The sequence below is a fragment of the Gossypium hirsutum genome, chromosome D05, assembly GCF_007990345.1.
Source record: "Gossypium hirsutum isolate 1008001.06 chromosome D05, Gossypium_hirsutum_v2.1, whole genome shotgun sequence".
NCBI lineage: Eukaryota > Viridiplantae > Streptophyta > Magnoliopsida > Malvales > Malvaceae > Gossypium > Gossypium hirsutum.
This window is the reverse complement of record NC_053441.1, coordinates 48,624,590-48,650,718: the sequence shown is the minus strand read 5'-3', so window position 1 is coordinate 48,650,718 and position 26,129 is coordinate 48,624,590. Positions and strand designations below refer to the sequence as shown.

The 26,129-nt window shown below is 35.8% G+C and overlaps 1 protein-coding gene across 1 annotated transcript; it reads right to left on the bottom strand.

Annotated features, from left to right (window-relative positions):
• Nucleotides 1-2,644: 2,644 nt before the first annotated feature.
• On the bottom strand, nucleotides 2,645-5,375 carry LOC107903679 (protein SICKLE). The gene is made up of 3 exons (XM_016829810.2): nucleotides 5,207-5,375; nucleotides 4,172-4,431; nucleotides 2,645-3,767 (listed from the first exon to the last, which is right to left on the bottom strand). Exons 2-3 carry the CDS (start codon nucleotides 4,425-4,427, stop codon nucleotides 3,010-3,012), a joined length of 1,014 nt encoding a protein of 337 aa, XP_016685299.1. The 5' UTR covers nucleotides 4,428-4,431; nucleotides 5,207-5,375; the 3' UTR covers nucleotides 2,645-3,009.
• Between the last annotated feature and the right edge of the window lie 20,754 nt (nucleotides 5,376-26,129).

Below are 26,129 nucleotides of genomic sequence, written 5' to 3'. Positions count from 1 at the left end.
AAGTTATTAATGTATGGACTGGGGTTACGAAATGCATGTGTCCAAAAACTCAAGTGGTTAGATTTTATTAATACTTGAACTATTTGATTGAGATATCTTTGTTTGAAATATCATGAATTTGTTTGAAATTGGGGTAGGACTGAGAATGCATTGGCTCTATTTTAATTGTTTTCTTGCAGGAACTTGCCTTGGATCATTTCCCTACCATTCACACCTTTGGTTTTGTTTGTGTATGTTAAATTAGATTTGATATGCCTCATAGGCGTGTGAATGTGAACACGAATTCCCAAGAGGATGGTACATCCTTTGCACCTCCTGTGCCTCCGCATAGATTGAATATACCTAATGAGGGTGTTGGCCCTCTGATGGAAGCTATGATTAGGGCATTTCAGAGGATTGCTGGTGCCAACCCTGCTCCTACACCTGCCAACCCTGCACCTATTAATCGAGGACTTTCACTTGAACTTCTATGGACGTTGGGTAGTAAAGAGTTTACTGGAGTGAAAGGAGTCCGATTATAGCAGAATATTGGCTTGAAAGTGTTGAGAGGATCCTTGAGCCGCCGCGCTCTGTGGTTACTGAATTGGGAAAGAGAACTTCTGATAGTTCTGGTGCATCTAGACGACTGCCTAAGAGAGGACATGATACTTAGGGTTCTGATAGGAGTGCACGACACGAGTTTTAACCAATTCAGTCTAGGCATCAAAGTAGTGTTGTAGTTAGTACTAATGGGTCGTCGGGTGGTTCTGGATGGCCACTTTGTATGCATTGTAAGCGTAGGCATCCTGGAGGGTATCGTAAACTAATAGGAGAATGTTTCAAGTGTGGCTCTAAAGAACACTTGTTGAGAGATTGTCCGAATAGGGTTGAGCTTTCACAGACTCAAAGTTCTGCACTTGCATCTATGCCTGCTAGAGGTGGTAATGAGAGACAAGTTGGCAACGGGTTGTTCCTCATTTCATTGCTACTCAGGTTGAGACCAGAGGACCTGCTCGCATATATGCAATTAGGGAGCTGCAGAATCAAGATTCAATCATTGAGATTGCGGATATTTTTTCCTTGTAATCCATTCATTTATTCTCGTTGCTAGATTTAGGTTCTACGCTTTCGTAAGTTTTGGGCGATTTAGCTAATAAGTGGAGAATCCTGATAAAGACTATTAAATTTAGAACAATGGTTATGAGTTCTTCAGACAAGAGTGTCGTAGGTAATAGAGGACATTGTTAGTGAATTTACCGAAGGACAATCCGTGGTAGTAAATAGAATCTTCAAGAAGAGTCGTAGAAAGTTAAAAAGAATAAGAATCAGAGTTGCGTAGCAAAAGTGTGGTGGTTGGTTTAAAACAATAAATAACATATTTTGTGATTAAACAAATGATGTGTCATTAGGAAAATTTTGAGGAAGAAATTCTTTTTAGAAGGGAGAATTGTCACATCCCAAAATTGGGTCAAGAAGTTTCAAGGGTAATTTTGGAATTATTGAATGAAATGAGTTCAAAAATTTGAAATGTGGTAACCCAAAAATAACTTTGTCTATGGTTTTAGAAAATTTAAACTAAATTATGAAAATACTATGAAATAGGCTTTAAATTTTAAAAAGAGAGCTGTTTTGTAAAAGGGTTGAATTTTGGAGTAGTTTTAAAGCAGTTATACCAAGATTTCAAATCAGCCCATATTTTCCCCCTTTTCACCCTATTTTTGATGTGAAAGAAAAAAACAGAGAACACCCCCTTAACTCTTTTCTCTATGCCGTCCATTAAAGAGAAAATTCCTTAAACACCATTCTTTAATATTTGGTCTTTACTACTCCCAACTCTTGTTTTCTATCATCCACCAAACATCAAACCTCTTTTAAATAAAAAAAAAACAACAAAAATACCATCAATTGCATTGATATTCTCCAAGTGGGTTTTCTTGAATTTCAATCAATCATTTGTCGTTTTCATCAATCATGGTAAAGTTTTGTATTTTTAATAGTTTTTAATGTAGTCTAGTCTTTTAAATTAAGTTTTAATCAATTAAATAAAATATTTTCAAATGTTAACCAAAATTAAGGTCGTTAATGGCAAAATTTGGGTTTTTGAATGAAATTGTTGTTCCAAAGTATATCTCAACTTCTTTTGATGTAGTTATAAGGTTTTTAAACTTTCCTTAAAGTTTCGTTAAAGAATTCGAAAGTTTTGTTGAGTTTTCGTTAAAAAGGGTCATATATGTCAAAATTTCTGAAACCATGAATCTGAGCAGTTTTGGGTGTTTTAAAGGTTAAGGATTGTTCTTAGATGAGTAATTAGATGTTTAAAATCGGTTTTTAGTGGCATGAATGAATGTGGATTAAGATATTTGAGTTTCAACTATGTTAGTCAAAAATTTAAATTCCAAGAGGAACTAGCCTTAGACTCGCATTTTTATTTGTTTAAGGTGTGTTATGGCTGTTAATTAATTGTGTGTATTGTGTGGATAATATCTGTGAAGCTTCAAAATCAATCGCACGCACGGACAAACGGACGAACGAACAGACGCATGCACTCATATATGTATCCACATTATAACAGACCAAAATTGAAGTTGAAGGTTTTAACTGTGCACATTATAACGGACCAAAACACACACATATATATATATATCCACATTATAACGGACCAAAATTGAAGTTGAAGGTTTTAACTGCGGAAACCGTGTGTTGTTATCATTAAGATAATTCACATGATAATATTTTCTGACAAGTATACCATGAGAAAATATCCCACCAGTCCTGAACATAGAAAAATATTGTTATCAAATTTTAGAACTTACAATTTGAATCCCGAGATAAGACTGGTGAGATTAATGAGAATGGGCGAAAGCCATCTCAGAATGTGTACCCCAATATTGTTATCCGAAAAATATGTATATCCACATTCATGCCTTCAGCCACCCCATCTTCAAGCCTCAATAATGGAATCCAAATATAACCTAAATGGTCATAACAAATATCTTCTACATTGCCATTCATTTCAGATTTGAGCAACCTTCATTCTGTGCCCCCAACAGCTTTGTTGAATGAAGCAGCAAGGTATTCAGCAAGACTTTGTTTAGAAGAAGCCTCTGAAACTTTTGCCCTTTTTATGCCACTGGAGTTCGAAGTGCCTGGTGTACCCAAACTATCCATTCCAGCTTCTTGTCTTCTCCATGGAATAGGTCTTCTCCATGGAATAGGTTTTAAATGCTGCCAAGGATCTTTCAACATGGATTCATCAAAGTAACACTCTGGCCCTAACATCTTGTTTGATGCTGAGCTACGACCATGAAAGCCTTGCCCTCGTCCAGCACTCCTTCCTAAACCAGGACCACCGCTCCCTCGGTATCCAGGACCCCTGCCTCTTCCTGGACTGAAATTAGGACTACCTCCAGGTCTTTGATCAAGGATTGGATTTCTACCAAACATTTGTGTCCTGGCTGCTCCATAATTGAAATTACGGCCATCTGCTGGAGAAAAGCCGGGGTTGGGTAAATTACCATAGCTTGATGTATTAGAGGGATTCCAGACCCTATGAAAAGTTCCAGGATGCTGGGGAGGACCACCAAACATTCCTCTTGGACTTCCATCAGAAACAAAGTTATAACGTTCAGTGGCCTGTGGTGCATTCCAAGCATTAGATTGGCCTTGATGCATGAGTGATGGACTTCTTAATCTAGGGCTGTATGGACCTTGTTTGTATACACCATGATCAGGTGCAAAATGGCTTTGCATCTGATGGACAGGCAAACCCCTACCAGTGTTCCTTGGTCCTACCAAACCAGAATAAATAGGCCAATTAATTAGAAAAAAGGAAAAAAAAGTAGCAACTGATGTTAATTGAACAATTAGAGAAATTTAGTAATACTGGTTTTAATCAATAACTCATTCACAAATGACCAGCATAGTAGTAGTAGTACAAATCAAATCAGACTATTAATATCCTTCTTGTAGCCATTAATATCTAAAGTTTCTTTAAAGATACTGGGAAAGAATATGACTACATATGCAAACTATGGAAAACTTCTCAAGTCACCCAGCCTTGACAACAGTTCTTGGTCGATACTCAATAGGCAGGGGTGGAAGGCATGTATTATTGCATGCATTGAATTAAAATGGCAGTTTAATAGATTAATATCATGTTTGAATAAAAAAAAATAGTAGGAAAAGAGAGTACCAGGATGGGATGGTGCAGGATTATGAACATAGTCCCTCTTGTTACCAGAAAATGCTGCCATAGGATCAGTATAGTAGTCAAAACGCGGAGCTCTACAAAAATCATCCTGAGCAGTCAAACTCGACGATGTCTCAATCAATGGATTCGAAAGAGAACCAGGCATTGCAGAACTCTCAACACTATCAGATGCTTCAGCATTAGCAGCTTCCATGCGCATTGCTTTCAACCTTTCCTTTCTTTTCTCAGATTCATCCATTTATCTAGAAGAGAGAAAATGTATGTGTTCAAGTTTCGGAATAATAATATCGAATATAAGTTTCAACTTCTAAGTTCTAAATATACTTAATTACAAGTCTAACAACCTTATAAATTAATCTCACCCAAATGTTTAATATCACACAATATTTCCACTTATTTTCAGATGATATCCACATTGCTCACAGATATTCATTTTTGACTTGAGCAATTTCTTATAATTTAATCCATAACAATTTTCACATTGAACAAAAAATGCTTGTACAGATCGAGATCACTAAAACATATCGAAATTCTTGCCTTCATTACTATTTCCAATTTCGCCACAAATGTAACTATAACTATCATTTGAAGACCAGCTTATTCTCTCACATTAAAGAGTCAGTAAACCATCTTGTTCTCTCACATTACAGAGTCCGTAACGAAATTATTCTATTATTTGGCTAAATACCAGTATCTGGGGTGGCGCCGCTGTTCGCCACTGCTAAAGACCTCAATAACAGTGTGAACAAATTTCACATCCATAGCGGTGGATCACAGCCACAACTAGCAGTGTAACGGGAAATAGCAACGGCCTGCTATTTCCGATTAAAAAAAAAATCTCTCCCAACAAAGTAAAGACGGGGACAGTAATAAAAACAGAAAATCAAATATAGCAAAATGATGCAGAGGCAGAGAGCAGATAACACGAACCGAGCTGTAGCTCAAAATCTCATTACTCTAGTACAAATCAAATCTTCAAATTAAGTTTAGGGTTAGGGTTAGGGTTTCGAAAAATACCTTATTTAATTTAAGGGTCTGCGGAGTTTGGGTCAGGAACAGGAGGAGGAGAAAGACGAGTCCTGGACAGAAGCAGGGGTGAGAGGCGGGTTTGGCGACGAGATATGAGAGTGGGTCGGGATTTTTCAAACCAAATTTTGCAAAACCAATTTTTTTTGGAGAAACGGAATTTTTATACTACCCTTTTTTTAGTTAAGATTTTAATAATAGTTAGTTAATTAAAATTTTAAAGAGTTATTATACTAGAGTCAGATGGTAAAACCGAAGATGACACATTACAAAAAAATAATTATTACACATATTAATTTATGATTTTATATTAAAATTTTGATAATTCTCTTTATTCGTCTTAATTTTTAGCGTCACACAGGTTAGAAGTGATTTTATATATTAAATTTTTATTTATTTGACAAAATTTTATTTTATGTAATTAATATATATTATTAAATTTGTTAAATAGAATTAAAATATTTTAATTATTTTGATAATTAAATTTCTATATCATAATTAAATTCTGAAGAAAATTATTAAAGAAATAAAGAAATAAATATATATATATAATTTAGTAAAGGGTGAAGATATCTATCTCTCAAGTTTAGTGTAAATACATGTTTCAAGAATATTTACTTACCCATTAAGTTTGAAGAAAATTTCAAAAACACTAATGAAATCTATTTATTAATGTAGTTTGTAAACTCACCTAATAATTGGATTTTGATGTAATTATGTGTAATTACATAGAAATGACATGTTTGGATAATGATTGTAATTAATGGATCCCATTGAATTTAGCGTAATTGAAGCATCTCAATTGCACTTTCTAATTTTTAAATGAGAGAGAATTGAAATGATTACGTAGTAATTACACTCAAATTCAATTTTTAAAAAATTATTTTTATACAAGTTTAAGTTATAATTTTTTATATTATAAGCATGAATACGTATAAGTGTTTGGGATGTTATAATCAAAGATTTATTATATTATAAATCCTAAAAATATATATTATAAAAATAATTTTGTTGAATAATATTTTGCTTGCCCCTTATTGATATGAGTATCAAGATATTTATACATGATATTACTAGTTCTATTACAACTCATGATAGGGTCCACTACTTTGTCTTGACTCTATTGCCTCTAGTACTGGCATTCTCTGCGAACTCCAGGCTTGCTGGGTACATGTCTACGAAGCACGCAGTCCTTTCTGCTCCTAGGACTGGCGCTCTGGGTGAACTTCATACCCGCTGGACACGTGTCTAGGTGGCCTATGGAGCACTTTGCACTTCCTGCAAGTTCTTTGGGTATATACGAAGTGAGATTGCAACCTTCCCTAGATCCCCGAGAGCTAGGTTTGTACCCTTATCTTGGGAGCTGGTTCTATGAGCTGTATTTGCGATCCTACCTTATGAGCTCGCATGAGAATCCTATGAGCTGGGTTTTGCGAGCTGGGTCTATAGCTTTGTCTTGCAATCGGGTTCGCCTTGTCATCCTTTCGCGATTAGGTCATAGGTCGAAGGTTCAGATCTTTTCTAGGGTTCGGGTCTTAGGTTATTGGCGTATAACTATAACACCCCAAATTCGGTCTAAACATTATGACCGAATCTGGCGATGGCACATTGTAACACCCCTTACCCGTATTCGACGCCGGAATAGGGTACGAGGCATTACTAGAAAACATACATTTGCATACGTATTAACCGAGTTACAAAATTTCATCTAAATTAAAACTTTCAAATTTTTAACGTGCTTTTATAATTCTTTACAACATATTCTCGAAATATTATATTCATAACAAATAGGGCCGACGAGACCCGATATTTACTCATGTAATTCAAAGCTTCATTTCCATTTCATTCAATTCATAATTTCTCATGTTCACAATTCAAATCAATTTCTCAATCCAATATATATATTTCAATCATCTAATAATATAATTCAAGTTACACGAACTTACCAGGCTAAATTGTAGAAATACCAAAATTTAGGGACATTTTGGTAATTTACTATTTTCCTCGAATTTCCACCCAATCTTGAAATAAATTAATATTTCATTCAATTTATTAATTTAAATAATAAAAAAATTCATTTCATGCAATTTGGTCACTTTTTACATTTTTACAAAATTACCCATAAAATTTTACTTTTATTCAATTTAGTCCCTAAATCTAAAACATGTAAATTATCTATTTTAAAATAAACTTGCAATAGCCCAAATTAGCCCGGCCCATAAACCAACAGAATAAACCAAATCAAAAAAATAATAATTAAATAATCAAATTAAATTATTTAACAGTCCAGTTACAACCCAATTACAGAAGCCCAAATCCCAAGCCCAAATTAGCCTAGTCCAGACCCGATTACAATCGAAGGGGAAACCCTAGCATCAGTCCCAACTAGCGCCGCAGCAGACGTCCCCTCGCACGCACGTAGCACCACTCGCACGAGCCTCGTACGCGCGCCTTCGCCTCCGTACATGCCACATCCGCAACCTCTGCACACAGTACCTGCCAGAGACGAGCAAACGCACAGCAGAAAACATACCACAAAACGAAAAAGGGGCAAAAATCGGCAGAGAAAAAGAGAGAAAATAAGAAAATAAGAAAAACAGAAAGAAAAAATTTGTATTATTTTATTTTATTTTTATTTTCAGGTTATAAAAACCCCAAGATGTACCCTTTTTCGGGGGATGCAAAAAGAAAACAAAAACACATTCAAAAATACAAAAAAGAGATAAAAAATGTGATTTCTAGATCTCTTTCATTCGTAGTTTTCTTTTATTCTTTGCTTTTTTTATCTATTGATTGTCTTCGAAAGAGAAAGCAAAAGGGATAAAACATACCTCGCAACTGAACCGTTGCTCTCTCTCCGTCGCCATCGGAGCTTGGGGGCAAGGTTCGAAGAGCCTCCGAAAAGGGGCGATGATCCGTCGTGCGGCGCATAAGGGATGGCTTAGGGTTTTTTCTTCTTAGTTTAATAAAGGCAGAAGCCTCAGCTTTATTTTGTTGGAATGTTAGATTTTAGTTTTTTTATTTTATGTGTGAGACTGGAAACGTCGCCGTTTGTAGCTAAAGAGATAGCTTCGAAACGGCACCGTTTAAAGACCCGTGACCCGCGCGGTGACCCGACCCGAGGAGGATCCGCGCATTCTGACCTTTTGGTTTATTTGCGTTGAGGGTCCCTTTATGTTTGCTCAGTTTCAATCGATTTCCTTTCCGTTTTTCTTGATTTGTATCGCGAGTTTTGCCTTATTTTCATTTAGATCCATGGTTAGACGATGTCGTTTACGCTGGTGGGAATTGAATTTCCAGATCTGTGCGTCTAAATGCTACATTGGTCCCTTTGTTTTCAAGTAAGTTTCAAATCAAGTCGGTTTTATTTTATTCATTTTCAATTTTACCCCAAATAGTTACTTTAGGACTAATTTAATCCCTTTTATATACGTTTTTTAAAGAGGGGAAATTAGTTTTATTAGTATTAGTAGTAATAATAATATTATTTCTTATTATAGTTTAGATTATAATATAATACTATTTTCTATACTTATGCGTATATAATTTATTTTATATATATGTTGTTAACTTCATATTATTGCAATTTTATTTATTTTAATGCATATGTAATTTATTTCATTAAAAACACATACTCTTTTTTTTATTTTCGTTCATGTACGTATATGTAAATAACCAACTTCAAAATTCTTAGTAATAACACTTTATTTTTTTTTATATATGCACATAGTATATTTTCTATCATACGTATATATAGTAATATAGCATTAATTTCAAATGATACTCTTTTATGTGTAAACACCTTTTTAGTCATTGTTTTTTTATATTTATTTAACATTTATGTATATTATCACTAGGTATATACTATTAATTCTACTAAGTTTTATTTACATAGATTAGAATGTATATTAATTTCAAGACTGTTTGCTGTTATTTTGCTACATTTTTATTTCTTTGATTTTTTAAAAATCCTTCATTAAAACTTATTCAAACCCTTTATTTGATTTTTTTATATACATCCTTATCAAATTGTATTAAATATTTGTATCATTCGTTGTTATCACTCTTTTCATTGTCTCGTTTTTATCGGTTATGAATTTACGGATTGCTTAATTTTTAATGTGAATGTTTGTATAATGATCAAGTCGATGTTCATATTTGCCTATTATTAGTTTAATTGTTGTTAGCTTAAATTTAGATTGTTATTTATCTTTCACATTATATGTATTGTCGTTTAATCATGTTCCTTAGTAAGAGTCAACTTTTATTAAAGCTTTATAATTGCATTATTTCGTTTTTAAAAAAAAAGAGGGGCTCGACATTCATAAATTCTTGAGAGAAACGTGCCTTAACTTACTAGGCTTCGATTCTTCTCAATGAAATTAGACAACCAAGTGCCCATTTTTATTAAAGCCATTCAATTATTTAAATAAGATTTTTAAGGTTTCAAAATGCTTGATCCTAACTTACTGGATACAACATTTTGTTATCTCGTTTTTGAATAAGGGTAATATCAGTTGTTTAAGAACTTCGAGAGATCAAACCCTAACTCACTTGGTTCGAATTTCCTGACTGGCTTAAATAATCGAATCCTTTTTTAATCATATGATTTTTCTAAGAAAAGGAGCAAATTTAATTCCAAAGATCAAATTGTGCACCCTAACTCACTGGGTGTAGCAATTTATTTCTTCAAAATGAGTCCGTCTTATTATCCATTTTTGTTTACTCAAATTTAAACTTCAAAGATCGTATCTTAAAAGTTTTCAATTTTTGAAATTAAGACATTAACTAATCAATTCGGTACCAATTTTGGGCGTCATGAGGGTGCTAACCCTTCCTCGTGCGTAACCGACTCCCGAACCTGTTTTCTCAAAATTCGCGAACCTTAAAATTATTTTCAAGGTGATCCGATCACACCCTAATAAAGGATCAGTGGCGATTCCATTTTTTCATTTTTTAATGAGTCGATAATTAAATTTTTATTTTTATAAAAAAATGGTTTCGACAGCTTGGCGACTCCACTAGGGATACGACCAAGAGAGTCAGGCCGTAAAATTGATTGTTTTGTCTTATTGTCAGAAATTAAAAATTGGGTTTTTAAAATTCTACGATCTTCTCTTTGGATTTATTTGTATGATCATTGTAAATTGTGCTTGTATACCTTGGCATCATATTGCATAAAGACTATTTAGTCTTACTCTTTTTAAGTGGGAGTGAGAAGGTACTCCTTCGTGAGGTTTTCACCTCCATGCAGGATAGTGGATCACTTTCGGAGTACATCCGTACCTATGTCTTGGTGAGATTTTCATCTCTGTGCAGCCATAGGGAAATGTATTCCCCTGAACCAAACTTGGTCTGTATGAGCCTATAATGGGTGAAGACTGAGGAATCTGCTGGTTCGGGTACCTCGACTTTAGGACCAAACCGTATATAGATAGCCTAGGAATCTAGCTTAGGACCAAAGCGCTGATAGTAATCAGGGAATCGATGCTAAAGATCTAAGTTTAGTCCTAGATTTGGTATTGCCTCCCAAATTCAAGATGCCTGAATTTGAGAAATATAATGGAACTAGCTGCCCCGAGGCCCACATCACTATGTTCTGTAGAAGGATGACAGGCTATGTTAATAACGATCAGTTGTTAATCCACTGTTTTCAAGACAGTTTAGTAGGGGCAGTATCTAAATGGTACAATCAATTGAGTCGTACCAAGATCAGTTCATGGAGGGACCTAGCACAGGCATTCATGAAGCAATACAACCATGTAACGGATATGACCCCCGATAGAATTACATTACAAAACATGGAGAAGAAACCAAGTGAAAGTTTCAGACAGTACGCACAAAGATGGAGGGAAGTTGCCATCCAAGTCCAACTGCAGCTCCTAGAAAGAGAGACCACAATGCTCTTTATTAATACCTTAAAAGGCCCATTCATCACGCACATGCTAGGAAGTGCAACCAAAAGTTTCTCAGATATAGTAATGAATGGTGAAATGATTGAGAATGCCATAAGAAACGGGAAAATAGAAGTAGGAGAAAGCAACAAAAGGTCAGCCTCGAGAAGAAAAGAAAATGAAGTAAACAATGTAAATGCATACAACAAGTCAATTACGATGAACCAGCCGAGGAAGATGATTGTTGGTCAACAGGGTTCAACGAGACAAGAATCTGGTGTGAGGTAAGGTACTGAGAAGCCCCAGTTCACACCAATTCCGATGTCATACAAAGAGCTATATCATAATTTGTTTAACGCACACGTAGTTTCTCCCTATTACTTGACCCCTTTGCAGCCCCCGTATCCCAAGTGGTACGATGCGAGCGCCCAATGCGATTACCATGCCTAAATTACAGGGCACTCAATAGAAAATTTCACTGCTTTCAAGAAGTTAGTCGAAAAGTTTATTAGCATGGGTGTTGTCAAGTTTGATGACTCACCTAACACAGAAAATCCGCTACCCAATCATACTGATAAGGGAGTGAATATGATGAGCGAAAGTAGGGGAGAAGAGGTCAAGAATGGCATCGCTGAAGTAAAGACCCCGTTGAAGTGGGTTTGGAGATAGATGGCGATGAGAGGGCTAGTTATTTCAAATTCTGAAGAAGGATTTGAGGCTAAAAACTATTGTGAATTCCACCATGAGGTAGGACATGAAATTCAAGAGTGTGAGGGATTCAGGGCTTTGGTCCAAAGTATGATGGACAACAAGGAAATGAGGTTTTATGAAGAAGCAGAGGGTAAAGGAAATATATGCGCATCAGAGTTGATAGCAAAGACCATGGAAATGAATCATCCTGTGGTCATCATTTCACGCCCTCAGAGCGATGGGTCTAGGGTCTAGACAACACCAAAAATTGTAATCCAGAAACCATCAAATTTCCCATACAAGGATGACAAAATGGTGCCGTGGAATTATGGATGTAACGTAACAATCTTGGGAAAATGAGCAGAAAGAAATTAGGAAATAGGTTCTTACACGTAATAGGAAGCGATATGATGTACAGGCAGAACCGTCAAGAGAAGAGAATTGGAAAAAAGAGCAGAAGAAAGGGAAGGCCGTGGAAGTTGAGCCATTGGTTAATGAACCAGTAAAAGAGGAGGAGGCAAAGAAATTTCTGAAGTTTTTGAAACACAGCTAATATAGCGTTGTGGAACAGCTACGCAAATAGCTGGCCCGTATTTCTATATTAGCTTTGCTCTTAAGTCCAGAAGCGTATCGAAATGCACTATTGAAAGTACTAAATGAAACATATGTAGCGGATGATATTTCGGTGAACAAGCTGGATCGGTTGGCCAATAATATAAGTGTTGACAATTTTATCTTCTTCAGTGATGACGAAATACCATCTGGAGGAAGAGGTTCCACTAAAGCCCTGCACGTCACTGCCCGATGCAAAGGGTACATACTCTTGGGGATCCTGATTGATAACGGATCTGTACTGAACGTATTACCTTTATCTACTCTTAGTCGATTACCAGTGGACAGTTCACACATGAAAGCATGCCAGAGCATAGTAAGGGCATTTGATGGAACGAAAAAGAGGGTTATGGGGAGAATTGAGGTACCATTAAGGATTGGCCCAATTACTTATGAGGTGGACTTCTTGGTGATGGATATTAAGCCTTCTTACAACTGTTTATTGGGGAGACCATGGATACACTCAACTGGGGCAGTACCTTCATCGCTACATTAGAAGGTGAAGATAGTATCAGAGGGTCGGGTGATAACAATAAGTGCGGAGGAAGATATCATCCAACAGTAACTGGTGATGCACCTTATGTGGAGATTGATGATGAGGCAGTGGAATGCTCTTTTCGGTCATTAGAATTTGTGAACACGATGTTTATTGCTGAAGGAAGCAGAATTCCGGTACCAAAAATATCCAGGAGCACAGAGATAGGGATGCAATTATTGATTGGAAGAGGAGCTTCACTTGGAAAAGGATTGGGAAAGCATCTTCAACGAAAGATTGAAGCACCGATGTTGAAGGAAAAGTTTGATAGTTATGGCTTAGGATACAAGCCAGACATAAAGCATAAGAAGAAAGAAGTAGAGACAAGACAAGAGAAAAAAAAAGGCACGGTTGAGCGGGAAAGAGGTCAAGTGGGAGCCTATGTCCTTTCCCCACATACTTACATCTTTTGTATCGGGTGGATTTATTCATCCTGAGCGTGGGGCGCCCAGAAGCGAAGACATTGAAGAAATGTTAAAAAATGTCCATATCAATGCTATAGAAACATCTGAGAAAAGGGCCTTGTTGGAGATCTGCCCTTACGAACCTGGAAGCGAGCTAAACAACTAGACTGCGGAGGAAATCCCTGTAATATTTAGGGCTTATTCAGAGTAATGCTCAGAACATTCTTGTTGTTTTAGCCTGGAAATGATAGGAAAATCCTTTGTGAAAAAGGCTTGAGCCTGAATATCATTATTCTAATGAAATACATCTTTACATTCATTTCGAGCAATTATTCTTTTTGCCTTTCATACAAGTAAATTATTTTAATTAATTGATTGTCCTGCGAATAATTCTTTCATTTATAACCTTATTGTACAAATAATTATTCATAAATTTATATATTCTTGGTATATTCTTTGATATGCCCTTATAGGTCCTCAGATATCAACGACATGATTGACGTTGTTTCAAACACGGAGCTTCTTTTTGAGCAAGACATGTGTTTAGAGGGATCTCACGACTTTGAAGATGACGAAGACTGTGGTATATCTCCAAACTTGTTGAGAATGGTAGAACAAGAGGATGAGCAGATCTTACCTTATAGGGAATCATTAGAAATGGTGAGCCTGGAGGAGGGAAAGGAGGTGAAAATTGGAACTGAAATCACCGCAAAGACAAAGCAAGACCTCATTGAATTGCTTCGAGAATTCAAAGATGTTTTCGCTTGGTCATACCAGGATATGCCCGGGTTAAGTACTAGCCTTGTGGTACATCGTCTGCCCATAAAAGAAGATTGTAAACCAGTTCAACAGAAGCTCAGGAGGATGAGACCTGATGTTGTGCTAAAAATAAAAGAAGAGGTCAAAAGGCAGTCCAATGCTGGGTTCTTACAGGAGATCAAATATTCAGATTGGGTAGCTAACGAGGTCCCCGTTCCCAAGAAAGATGGAAAGGTACGGATGTGCGTGGATTACAGAGACTTGAATAAGGCTAGTCCAAAGGACAATTTTCCGTTGCCTCACATTGATACTTTGGTAGACAATATGGCGGGATACTCACTATTCTCTTTCATGGATGGCTTTTCTGGATACAATCAAATAAAGATGCACCCTGAGGATATGGGAAAAATAACATTCATTACTTTATGGGGAACATTTTGTTACAAAGTAATGTCTTTCGGATTGAAGAATGCGAGAGCAACATACCAAAGGGTTATGGTGACCTTGTTTCATGACATGATGCATAAGGAGGTCGAAGTCTATGTTGATGATATGATTGCCAAATCTAAAACTGAAGAAGAGCATGTTCAAGTCTTGAAAAGATTATTTTTGAGATTGAGGAAGTTTCAGCTCAAGCTTAACCCCGCAAAATGCACGTTTGGAGCCAGATCAGGGAAGTTATTAGGCTTCATAGTTAGTAAGAGAGGGATTGAGGTGGACCCGGACAAAGTAAAGGCAATCCGAGACCTGCCTTCTCCACGCACTCAAAAAGAAGTCCGAAGTTTCCTAGGAAGATTGAATTACATTGCTCGATTCATTTCAAAATTGACGGAGAAATGTGATCCAGTATTCCGTCTTTTAAGGAAGCATAATCCGGGTGATTGGGATGAGGAATGTCAGCAGGCTTTTGACAAGATAAAGCAATATTTGGCTAATACTCCCGTACTATCACCGCCAAGTCCGGATAGGCTATTGATATTGTATCTAACGGTGTTCAAGAATTCCATGGGATGTGTATTGGGCCAACACGATGAAACGGGAAAGAAAGAAAGGGCAATATACTATCTCAGCAAGAAATTCACTAGCTGTGAAGTGAGATATTTGTCAATCGAGAAATTGTGTTGTGCTTTAATCTGGGCAACACGAAAACTAAGGCAGTATATGTTGTATCATACGACTTGGTTGATTTCAAAGTTGGATCCTTTAAAATATATGATGGAATCAACTGCTTTAAATGGGAGAATGGCTAGATGGCAGATCCTGCTCTCTTAATTTGACATAGTATATGTAAGTCAGAAGGCCATAAAAGGGAGCGCAATAGCTGATTTCCTAGCTAGTAGAGCCTTGGAGGATTATAACCCCTTAAACTTTGATTTTCCGAATGAGAACTTGATGTGTGTAGCAAGCACTGAAGAAAATCCTCGGAGGGATCATGAGTGGAGGTTAAATTTCGACGGAGCTTCGAATGCTATAGGTAATGTAATTGGGGCAGTCTTGGTATCCCCGAGTGGAGATCATTACCCTGTGGCTAGCAAGTTGGACTTTGATTGCAAAAATAATATGGCAGAATATGAAGCGTGTATTATGGGCATTCGCTCAGCAATCGAGCAGAACATCAAAGTGCTAAGAGTATATGAGGATTCCGCATTGGTGATATATCAACTTAAAGGGGAATGGGAAACTAGAGACCCTAAGTTAATCAGTTATAAAAGGCTGGTCCTCGAGTTGGTTGACGAGTTTGACGATATCACCTTCAGTTATCTCCCACGAGAGGAAAAGTAAATGGCTGATGCATTGGCTACTCTAGCTTCGATGATTCAGGTGAATAGGCTTGAAGTAATGAGGCCTATTCAGATGAGTATTTATGAAACCCCAGCTCATTGCTACAATATTGAGGAGGAGGGAAAAGACGATCACCCTTGGTATCGGAGTATCCTGCAGTATGTGAAGAATTGGGAGTACCCTAGTCAAGGAACGGAGAACGACAAGAAAAACCTGAGAAGAGTAGCCATCGAATATGTCTTAAACAGGGAAGTGCTATACAAAAGAAGGAAAGATCAAGTACTGTTAAGATGTGTGGATGCCGTAGAAGCTAAGAAAATTTTGAAGGAAGTCCATGAGGGTATCTATAGGACGCACGCCAATGGTTTCACCATGGCCAGGCAGATCATGAGATTTGGATACTATTGGTTCACTATGGAAGGGGATTGCATTAATTACGCCAAGAAATGCCATAAATGTCAGATTTATGGGGAGAAGATGCATGCACCCCCTTCGCCACTTCATGTTATGACCTTTCCATGGCCGTTTTCCATGTGGGGTATGGATGTCATTGGACCGATATCACCGAAGGCTTCTAATGGGCATCGCTTCATCTTCGTAGTCATTGATTACTTCACCAAGTGGGTAGAAGCTGCTTCATACGCAAATGTCACGAAGTTAGCAGTCAGTAAATTCTTGAAAAAGGAGATTATTTGCCGATATGGAATGCCTGAGAGAATCATATCCGACAATGCGTTAAATTTGAACAATAGCACAATAGCTGAGGTTTGCAGCCAATTTAAGATCAAGCATCATAACTCATCGCCGTATCGTCCAAAAATGAATGGCGCAGTGGAGGCGACCAATAAGAATATTAAAATAATTACGGGGAAAATGACCGAGACTTGCAAAGATTGGCATGAGAAGTTATCATTTGCTCTCCTTGCCTGAACATCTGTTAGAACTTCTACTGGGGCAACACCTTTTTCTCTAGTTTATGGAATGGAGGCAGTATTACCCATTGAAGTTGAGATCCCCTCTCTACGGGTATTATCTAAACTCCAGTTGGACGAAGCCGAGTGGGTCCAATCTCGCTATGATCAGTTGAACCTAATCAAGGAGAGGAGGTTGAGAGCCATTCGCCATGGGCAAATCTACCAGAAATGAATAATGCAAGCCTATGATAAAAAGGTTCGCCCCAGAGAATTTAGCGAAGGAGACTTGGTGCTAAAAAAGATCCTCCCTGTGCAAAAGGACTTTAGAGGAAAATGAATGCCAAATTGGGAGGGTCCTTATGTTGTAAAGAAGGCCTTTTCTGGTGGAGCTTTGATTCTAAGTGAGATGGATGGTAAAAGTTTGCCAAACCCTGTAAACGCAGACTCCGTCAAAAAATACTTCACTTGAAAGAAGGGGACCAAAGTGAAAACCCGCAAAGGGCGCTTTGCTTCCTAAAAAAAATGGGGATTTGGAGAGGCCAAGGTGAAAACCCGCAAAGGGCGCCTTGAGATCAAAGGGGATTTGAGTCGGAAACCTAAAAAGGGCAGCTCAAATATTGGTCAAAGAGGGGCACGAGAAGATTGGAACTGTTCAAATTTTGATCGAGGCACACGATGATCTTGCTATACCTAAACCAACAAGAAAGGGCATACGACATCTTGGAGCATCGACAGAGTACTGCAGATCTCCTAAACCCATGCTAAACTCAGAATAGTCTTCAGAAGTTTGTACAGAGAAATTCAAACTGCGATGACTGGGGGCACCTAGTTCTTATTGTATTGAATGTGTTAATACCTTTTTATCAATACACATTCTCAATCAACTTCTTTGTTATTCTTCTTTCCCTATTGTTGATATTTTATTTCTTTCGAGCTATGCTTAAAACAAACATTTATCCATAGTCATAATCTTTCAGTAAATATTTTGCTTTGGAATAATGATTAATAGACTACTAAACTTTCACAAAGTAAGTTTTTCACATTACTCTGAAAAAGTCTCTAAATAATACGGTAATCTAAAACAGGACTATTGTTTAGAACGAACTAGGTTTAAAGGTCAGAAATCTAAGAAAAATTCTGGTTTTAAGCAATCCCTTCAGACTTCGTTGACGGAAGCGTCAGCAATAATCATGAGTTGAAAGGAGAGATCTCCTTGGAGGAAAATTCTTCATGCACAAACATTTAATATGGCATCTAGAGAGTGGTATACCAAAGGTTTACACGTTCGGTATCCTTCAATTGTGATGGAAATATGAAGAAGGGACCGGAGCTCCCCACTTTTTTTTTGAGTCGCATATTGAACACAACCCAATGAATCGAGCTTGAAGGCTTACAACGGGGGCAATTTAATTAAATGTTTTGTTGAGGGCACCAGTCAGGAAGGAGGGTGTTAAAGCGCGGTTATGATAAAAGCCTTAATAATATTTTGAGTAATACGACAACATCTTGCATTCATGAAAATACCATTCACTCATGTCTAGTTAGGAGCATTAGATTTATTCTGATCATGCCATCCTAATCACTAGGCATAATTAGGTTCATTATATAGGTCATGTTTCCCAGAGAACAGATCAGTAAAGATCGAAAACAAAGCCTTGCCTCCATCGATTGTAGTGGAGCTGGTTAAAGATAGCAGATCTTGCCTTCCTGCGTTAACAGTGAAGCAGATCGAAAACGAAGCCTTGCCTCCATCCGTTGTAGTGGAGCTAGTTAAATATAGTAGATCTTGCATTCCTACGTTAACAGCAAAGCAGATCAAAAACGAAGCCTTGCCTCCATCGGTTGTAGTGGAGCTGGTTAAAGATAGCAGATCTTGCTTTCATGCGTTAACAGCGAAGCAGATCGAAAATGAAGCCTTGCCACCATCGGTTGTAGTGGAGCTAGTTAAAGATAGCAGATCTTGCCTTCCTAAGTACTAGCGGCGCAGATCGAAGACGGCGAATCTTATCTTCCCTAGGAGTAGGAAAACAGATTTAAGCTACAAGTCCTATGTCCTTGACCAGCAGTGGAATAGGTCAGAAATTACAAGTCTTATCTCCCTAAGCAGTAGTGGAGCAGACAGAAGAAATCAATCCTATCTCCCTGAAGTGGCAGTGGAGCGGATTAAAACAATAGATCTTACCTTCCTAAGCATTAGTTGAGCAGATCACATCGGGTCTTATCTCTCTGAAGTTGCAGCGGAGCAGACTGAGAAAATAAGTCTTATCCCCCTGAAGTCACAGTGGGGCAGATTGAAGAAGTAAATCCTATCTCCCTGATATTACAGTGGAGTGGATCGAAGCGCCAATTCCTATACCTCTGAAGATGCAGTAGGATGGAATGGAGCCACTTGAAGAAGAAGAGCACCAAGGTCCAAGCACGACCGGGCAAATTGGCCCTTTTTAGTCTTTGTTTCATTCCCGTTACACGACAAATGAGCAAAGAGGGGCAGTTGTAATAGCCCAAATTAGCCTGACCCATAAACCAACAGAATAAACCAAATCAAAAAATAATAAATAAATTAATTAATTAAATTATTTAACAGTCCAGTTACAGCCCAATTACAGAAGCCCAAATCCCAAGCCCAAATTAGCCTAGCCCAGACCCGATTACAATAGAAGGGGAAACCCTAACATCAGCCCCAACCAGCGCCGCAGCAGACGTCCCATCGTACGCACGCAGCATCACTCGCACGAGCCTCGTACGCGCGCCTTCGCCTCTGTACATGCCACATCCGCAACCTCTGCACACAGTACCTGCCAGAGACGAGCAAACGCGCAGCAGAAAACATACCACAAAACGAAAAAGGGGCAGAAATCGGCAGAGAAAAAAAGAGAAAATAAGAAAAACAGAAAGAAAAAATTTGTATTATTTTATTTTATTTTTATTATCGGGTTATAAAAACCCCAAGATGTACCCTTTTTCGGGGGATGCAAAAAGAAAACAAAAACACATTCAGAAATACAAAAAAGAGATCAAAAAGGTGATTTCTGGATCTCTTTCATTCGCAGTTTTCTTTTATTCTTTACTTTTTTTATCTATTGATTGTCTTCGAAAGAGAAAGCAAAAGGGATAGAACATACCTCGCGACTGAACCGTTGCTCTCTCTCCGTCGCCATCAGAGCTTGAGGGCAAGGTTCGAAGAGCCTCCGAAAAGGGGCGATGATCCGTCGTGCGGTGCATAAGGGATGGCTTAGGGTTTTTTTTCTTAGTTTAATAAAGGCAGAAGCCTCAGCTTTATTTTGTTGGAATGTTAGATTTTAGTTTTTTTATTTTATGGGTGAGACTGGAAACGTCGCCGTTTGTAGCTAAAGAGATAGCTTCGAAACGGCGCCGTTTAAAGACCCGTGACCCGCGCGGTGACCCGACCCGGGAAGGATCCGCGCATTCTGACCTTTTGGTTTATTTGCGTTGAGGGTCCCTTTATGTTTGCTCAGTTTCAATCGATTTCCTTTCCGTTTTTCTTGATTTGTATCGCGAGTTTTGCCTTATTTTCATTTAGATCCATGGTTAGACGATGTCGTTTACGCTGGTGGGAATTGAATTTCCAGATATGTGCATCTAAATGCTACATTGGTCCCTTTGTTTTCAAATAAGTTTCAAATCAAGTCGGTTTTATTTTATTCATTTTCAATTTTACCCCAAATAGTTACTTTAGGACTAATTTAATCCCTTTTATATACGTTTTTTAAAGAGGGGAAATTAGTTTTATTAGTAGTAGTAGTAATAATAATATGATTTCTTATTATAGTTTAGATTATAATATAATACTATTTTCTATACTTATGCGTATATAATTTATTTTATATATATGTTGTTAACTTCATATTATTGCAATTTTATTTATTTTAATGCATATGTAATTTATTTCATTAAAAACACATACTCTTTTTTTTATTTTCGTTCATGTACGTATATGTAAATAACCAACTTCAAAATTCTTAGTAATAACACTTTATTTTTTTATATATGCACATAGTATATTTTCTATCATACGTATATATAGTAATATAGCATTAATTTCAAATGATACTCTTTTAAGTGTAAACACCTTTTTAGTCGTTGTTTTTTTATATTTATTTAACATTTATGTATATTATCACTAGGTATATACTATTAATTCTACTAAGTTTTATTTACATAGATTAGAATGTATATTAATTTCAAGACTGTTTGCTGTTATTTTGCTACATTTTTATTTCTTTGATTTTTTAAAAATCCTTCATTAAAACTTATTCAAACCCTTTATTTGATTTTTTTATATACATCCTTATCAAATTGTATTAAATATTTGTATCATTCGTTGTTATCACTCTTTTCATTGTCTCGTTTTTATCGGTTATGAATTTACGGGTTGCTTAATTTTTAATGTGAATGTTTGTATAATGATCAAGTCGACGTTCATATTTGCCTATTATTAGTTTAATTGTTGTTAGCTTAAATTTAGATTGTTATTTATCTTTCACATTATATGTATTGTCGTTTAATCATGTTCCTTAGTAAGAGTCAAATTTTATTAAAGCTTTATAATTGCATTATTTCATTTTAAAAAAAGGGGGGGCTCGGCGTTCATAAATTCCTGAGAGAAACGTGCCTTAACTTACTAGGCTTCGATTCTTCTCAATGAAATTAGACAACCAAGTGCCCATTTTTATTAAAGCCATTCAATTATTTAAATAAGATTTTTAAGGTTTCAAAATGCTTGATCCTAACTTACTGGATACAACATTTTGTTATCTCGTTTTTGAATAAGGGTAATATCGGTTGTTTAAGAACTTCGAGAGATCAAACCCTAACTCACTTGGTTCGAATTTCCCGACTGGCTTAAATAATCGAATCCTTTTTTAAGCACATGATTTTTCTAAAAAAAGAAGCAAATTTAATTCCAAAGATCAAATTGTGCACCCTAACTCACTGGGTGTAGCAATTTATTTCTTCAAAATGAGTCCGTCTTATTATCCATTTTTGTTTACTCAAATTTAAACTTTAAAGATCGTATCTTAAAAGTTTTCAGTTTTTGAAATTAAGACATTAACTAATCAATTCGGTACCAATTTTGGGCGTCCTGAAGGTGCTAACCCTTCCTCGTGCGTAACCGACTCCCGAACTTGTTTTCTCAAAATTCGCGGACCTTAAAATTATTTTCAAGGTGATCCGATCACACCCTAATAAAGGATCGGTGGCGACTCCATTTTTTCATTTTTAATGAGTCGATAATTAAATTTTTATTTTTATAAAAAAATGGTTTCGAAAAAACTCATATTAGTTGAATATTCACATATATTTTTCCTCCTCCACTCCATTCCACATCCTTGATATATACATAATACCACTCTTAACTTGTTTACCCATAACAAGCTGTTCACTTGAGTCATAGTCACTAAATTAATTATATTTTAAGCTAAGGAAATCTAAATTGAGATCCGCAAATTTTTTCTGAAACTAGACTCACATATATTCTTACCATAAAATTTTTAGAATTTTTGGTTTAGCCAATAAGTACAGTTTATTCTTTAAAGTTTCCCTTGTTTTACTGTTTGGCAGTTCCGACCCCTCTTCACTAAAAATTAATTATCTCTTTGTACAGAATTCGTATGATGTTCCCATTTGTTTCTATTGAAAAGATGATCATTAAGGATTTTAAAAATATAAATTATAACCAATAATTATTTTTTTACAATTTTTAATGATTTTTCCAAGTTAGAACAGGGGAACCCGAATTCATTCTGACCTTGTCTTACAAAATTTATTATATCTCATGATTTACAATTCCATTACTTACACTGTTTATTCTATGAGAAACTAGGCTCAATAAGATTTATTTAAATATTTTATTCATACTCTAATTCTATTTCCACAATTTATGGTGATTTTTCAAAGTTAACCTACTGCTGCTGTCCAAAACTGTTTTAGTGCAAAATGTTGATTACTAGGTGTATAACTCTCTTATTACCTTTCTCTATAATATTTCCCATCATTTTCACTTATTTCTCTTCACTAATATATCAGGAACATAAGAAATTATATAAGAAAACTCTACTATAACATTATTTTCATACTTTTTCAATAATATCAAATTTAAAAATATATTGAAATCTTGATGTTCTTACATTGTGCTATTGATTTCAATATTTAACTTCATTTTCTCTCTCCTCCAGCTTCTATTTCTTGAATCTAACTTGATATTCTAGCTCCCCATTGTCTCCTTGTTATTCTTCTCTCTTGGTAGCTATGAAAATTCTTTTGATTTCTAGGTGAAAATGGTAAATTTTTGGGGAAGGACCAAATTGTAAAGAAAGCAAAAATTTCTTTCTTCTCCTCTCTTCTCACGTTAGTTGCATGGAAATATGGTGGAATGGATGATTCTTCATCTTCCTTTTTTTATATATACTCAATAAAATACTAATAAAATAATAAAATATCATTTAAAAATCAAATTAAAATATTAATAAACTAATATTTATTTATTTATTTATTTATTTAAAATATCTCCAACATCATCATTATCTTCTAGATTTCTCTCTCTTCAAATTGACCATTTTGCCCTTTATAATCTTTTAAAATTCCATCCTTGAGTCATCACTTAATATGGTAAAATTGTGATTTAGTCCCTCAAAATTCTTCACCTTTTTAATTTGGTCCTAATTCATCCATTTTCCTTAGTTTCTAGATTATTCCACCCTTAAAATATTTACACTATTGGTCCTTCAATTTTTTGTATTTACACTTTAATCCCTCAAATTTTAAGTATTTAGTCTTGGGCAACAAAACTTTTCTCACTTTTGCGATTTAACCCTTTCTTGAATTAATATGTCATAATATAATTCCCAATGTTGCCATAACTCAAAATTTCCCTTTTTGTCACTTTATTTTCTTATTTTACTATCAAGGATACCTACTTTCTTACTGTAGTAATTTTCGAGGTATTACAATAACAATCTACTCCCTCCCTAAAATGGGCCTAAGGGGTATCATAAAGTGAAGTTCCTTAGGTCCATCATATCAGCACTAAATGTAGCTTACTAGGTATGTTTGCGAGCGGTTCTCGTGCGTGCGTATCTGGTCGTTAAAAATTGAATTGTTTTCGTCCGTTTGTATTTGGGTCGTTGATTTTCTTTGGTCACACAAATTGTCTAAGAGGCGGGAAGGGACTTCTTCTTTAAAAGAGTTTCTCTCTGAACGTTAAATCCTTTATCTTTAGCATTTTCTACAATTAGGACAAAGGTAATTTTTTTGGATTAAGCTTTATGCTGTGAGCCCTCAGTACCGCGAATGTCTCAGACAGGCTCCACACATGTTCCCCCATGGACTCATTCTTTACCAGCATGTCATCTACGTAAACCTCTAGACCGTGACTGTAACAGCTCGTTATGCAGTGGTGATGGAACAGTGGTTTTGAGACCACAAATTTCCTTCGTGTCGACTCGTAAATATTATTTATAGAATATTTATGGACTCATTAGGGTCATATTAAAATTTAATTAAGAAAATTTAATGTTTAGATAGTTAATTAAAGAAAAAGGACTAAATTGTAAAAGGTGTAAAACTTGGTAATTATTGCATTTAGGTGGTCAAATAGCTAATTACTAAATGAGGAAGGACTTAAGTAGCAATTAGGCCCTAATTTGATTGAAATTGATAAAATATTATATGTCTAATGGTAATTTTGTAATTTAATCAAAATTAAAACAAAATTAAATGAAGAAAAGAAAACAATTTCATCTTCATTTCTTCTTCATCTTGTCGAACACCATAGATAGAGAGAAGAAGTTTCATTTTTGGTTGTTTTCCATTGCATGTGAGCGATTTCTCTATCTATTTCTTATAATTTTTATGTTTTTGATATCGTTGCAACTAGGTCCAGCTAGCTCGTACCTTTGTTCTTGAATCTGTTAAAAATTTTAGAAGTTTCCATTGATGAATATTGAATGTCTTTGATGATAATTATGTGTTTGAAGCTTTGATTGTGGTATTTAATTGTTTTGTGAAGTGATTTTTGTTAGATTTTGATTTAAGAATTAAATTGTTAAAATGTCAAAATTTCAAGGTTTAATAGTGAATAAGAGGTGTTTTTTGGATGTTTTAGAGGCCTTTAATATTTGGCTGTAATTTTTCACTAGAAAAAATGGCTAATTTGATGATTTTCGGGTTAAGGGACTAAATTACAAAAATTGTAAAAGTTAGGGCCAATAGTGTAATTTTGAAAATAAAAGGGTATTGAATGTAAATTAAATTGGAATATTAAATGTAAGCTAATAATTGAGAATTTTATATTTTAGATCAAGACCCTGTTGATTTACGTAGAAAAGAAAAAATTAGGGAATAGTCCCTAAACTTTTGTAACTATTACAACTTAGTCCAGGTAAGTTCGTTCGATTTATAATCCAATATTTATATGGATTGTATGATGATATGATATGAAATAGTTGATATTAATTCTTTAATTTATGATATAAAGTTGTTGGAAATGTTATTGAATTTTGGTACTTGGGTTGGATGAACGCAAGATAAGAGTACAATTGAATGAAAGCGTGTTACGGGGGCTGGAATGGCGATGGATGTGGTGTTATATATATTACCGAGTATACCGAGGTTCAACATTTGTTGCGAACCCTCGCGTTATCCTCCTTGATTTGGCATGTTATCGGGTGGATTAGCTCTTATGAGCATTTGGCGTGTTATCGGGTGGATTAACTCTTATGAGCATTTGGCATGTTATTGGTGGATTCGCTCTTATGAACATTTGGCGTGTTATCGGATGAATTAGCTCTTACGAGCGTTTGGATTGTTTTGTTGGATTACTTGTGTACTCGTATTCGTAAGTTGTTCATCAGGTCATAAATCATTGTATTATAACTTGTTTAATGATTTTGAAAGGCATGACATGTATTTGAGCTTTGAATTGAATTATGCAATTCACTGGTTTGAGATTATGGATGACAAGAAACACTTGTAGTTGAGTTATTATTGATTGAATTATTGTATTTACTTCGGTAAGATTTATTGTTTCTGTACATCGAACTTACTAAGCTTCAATGAGCTTACTTGTTGTAATTTCTATTCTTATAGATACTTTTGAAGGTTGGACGGTTGGACCAGCACTCAAGTCACACTATCCATCCGTATTCGGTAGTTTGTGGAATGTTTGTTTTAGATTATATGGCATGTAATTGTCTTGTTTTGACATTACTTTTATTTTGGTATGTATATACATAAGAATAAGCTTAAGTACTAGTTGGTAACATGAATATCACTACATGATCTTGGTGTTTATATGGCAAATGT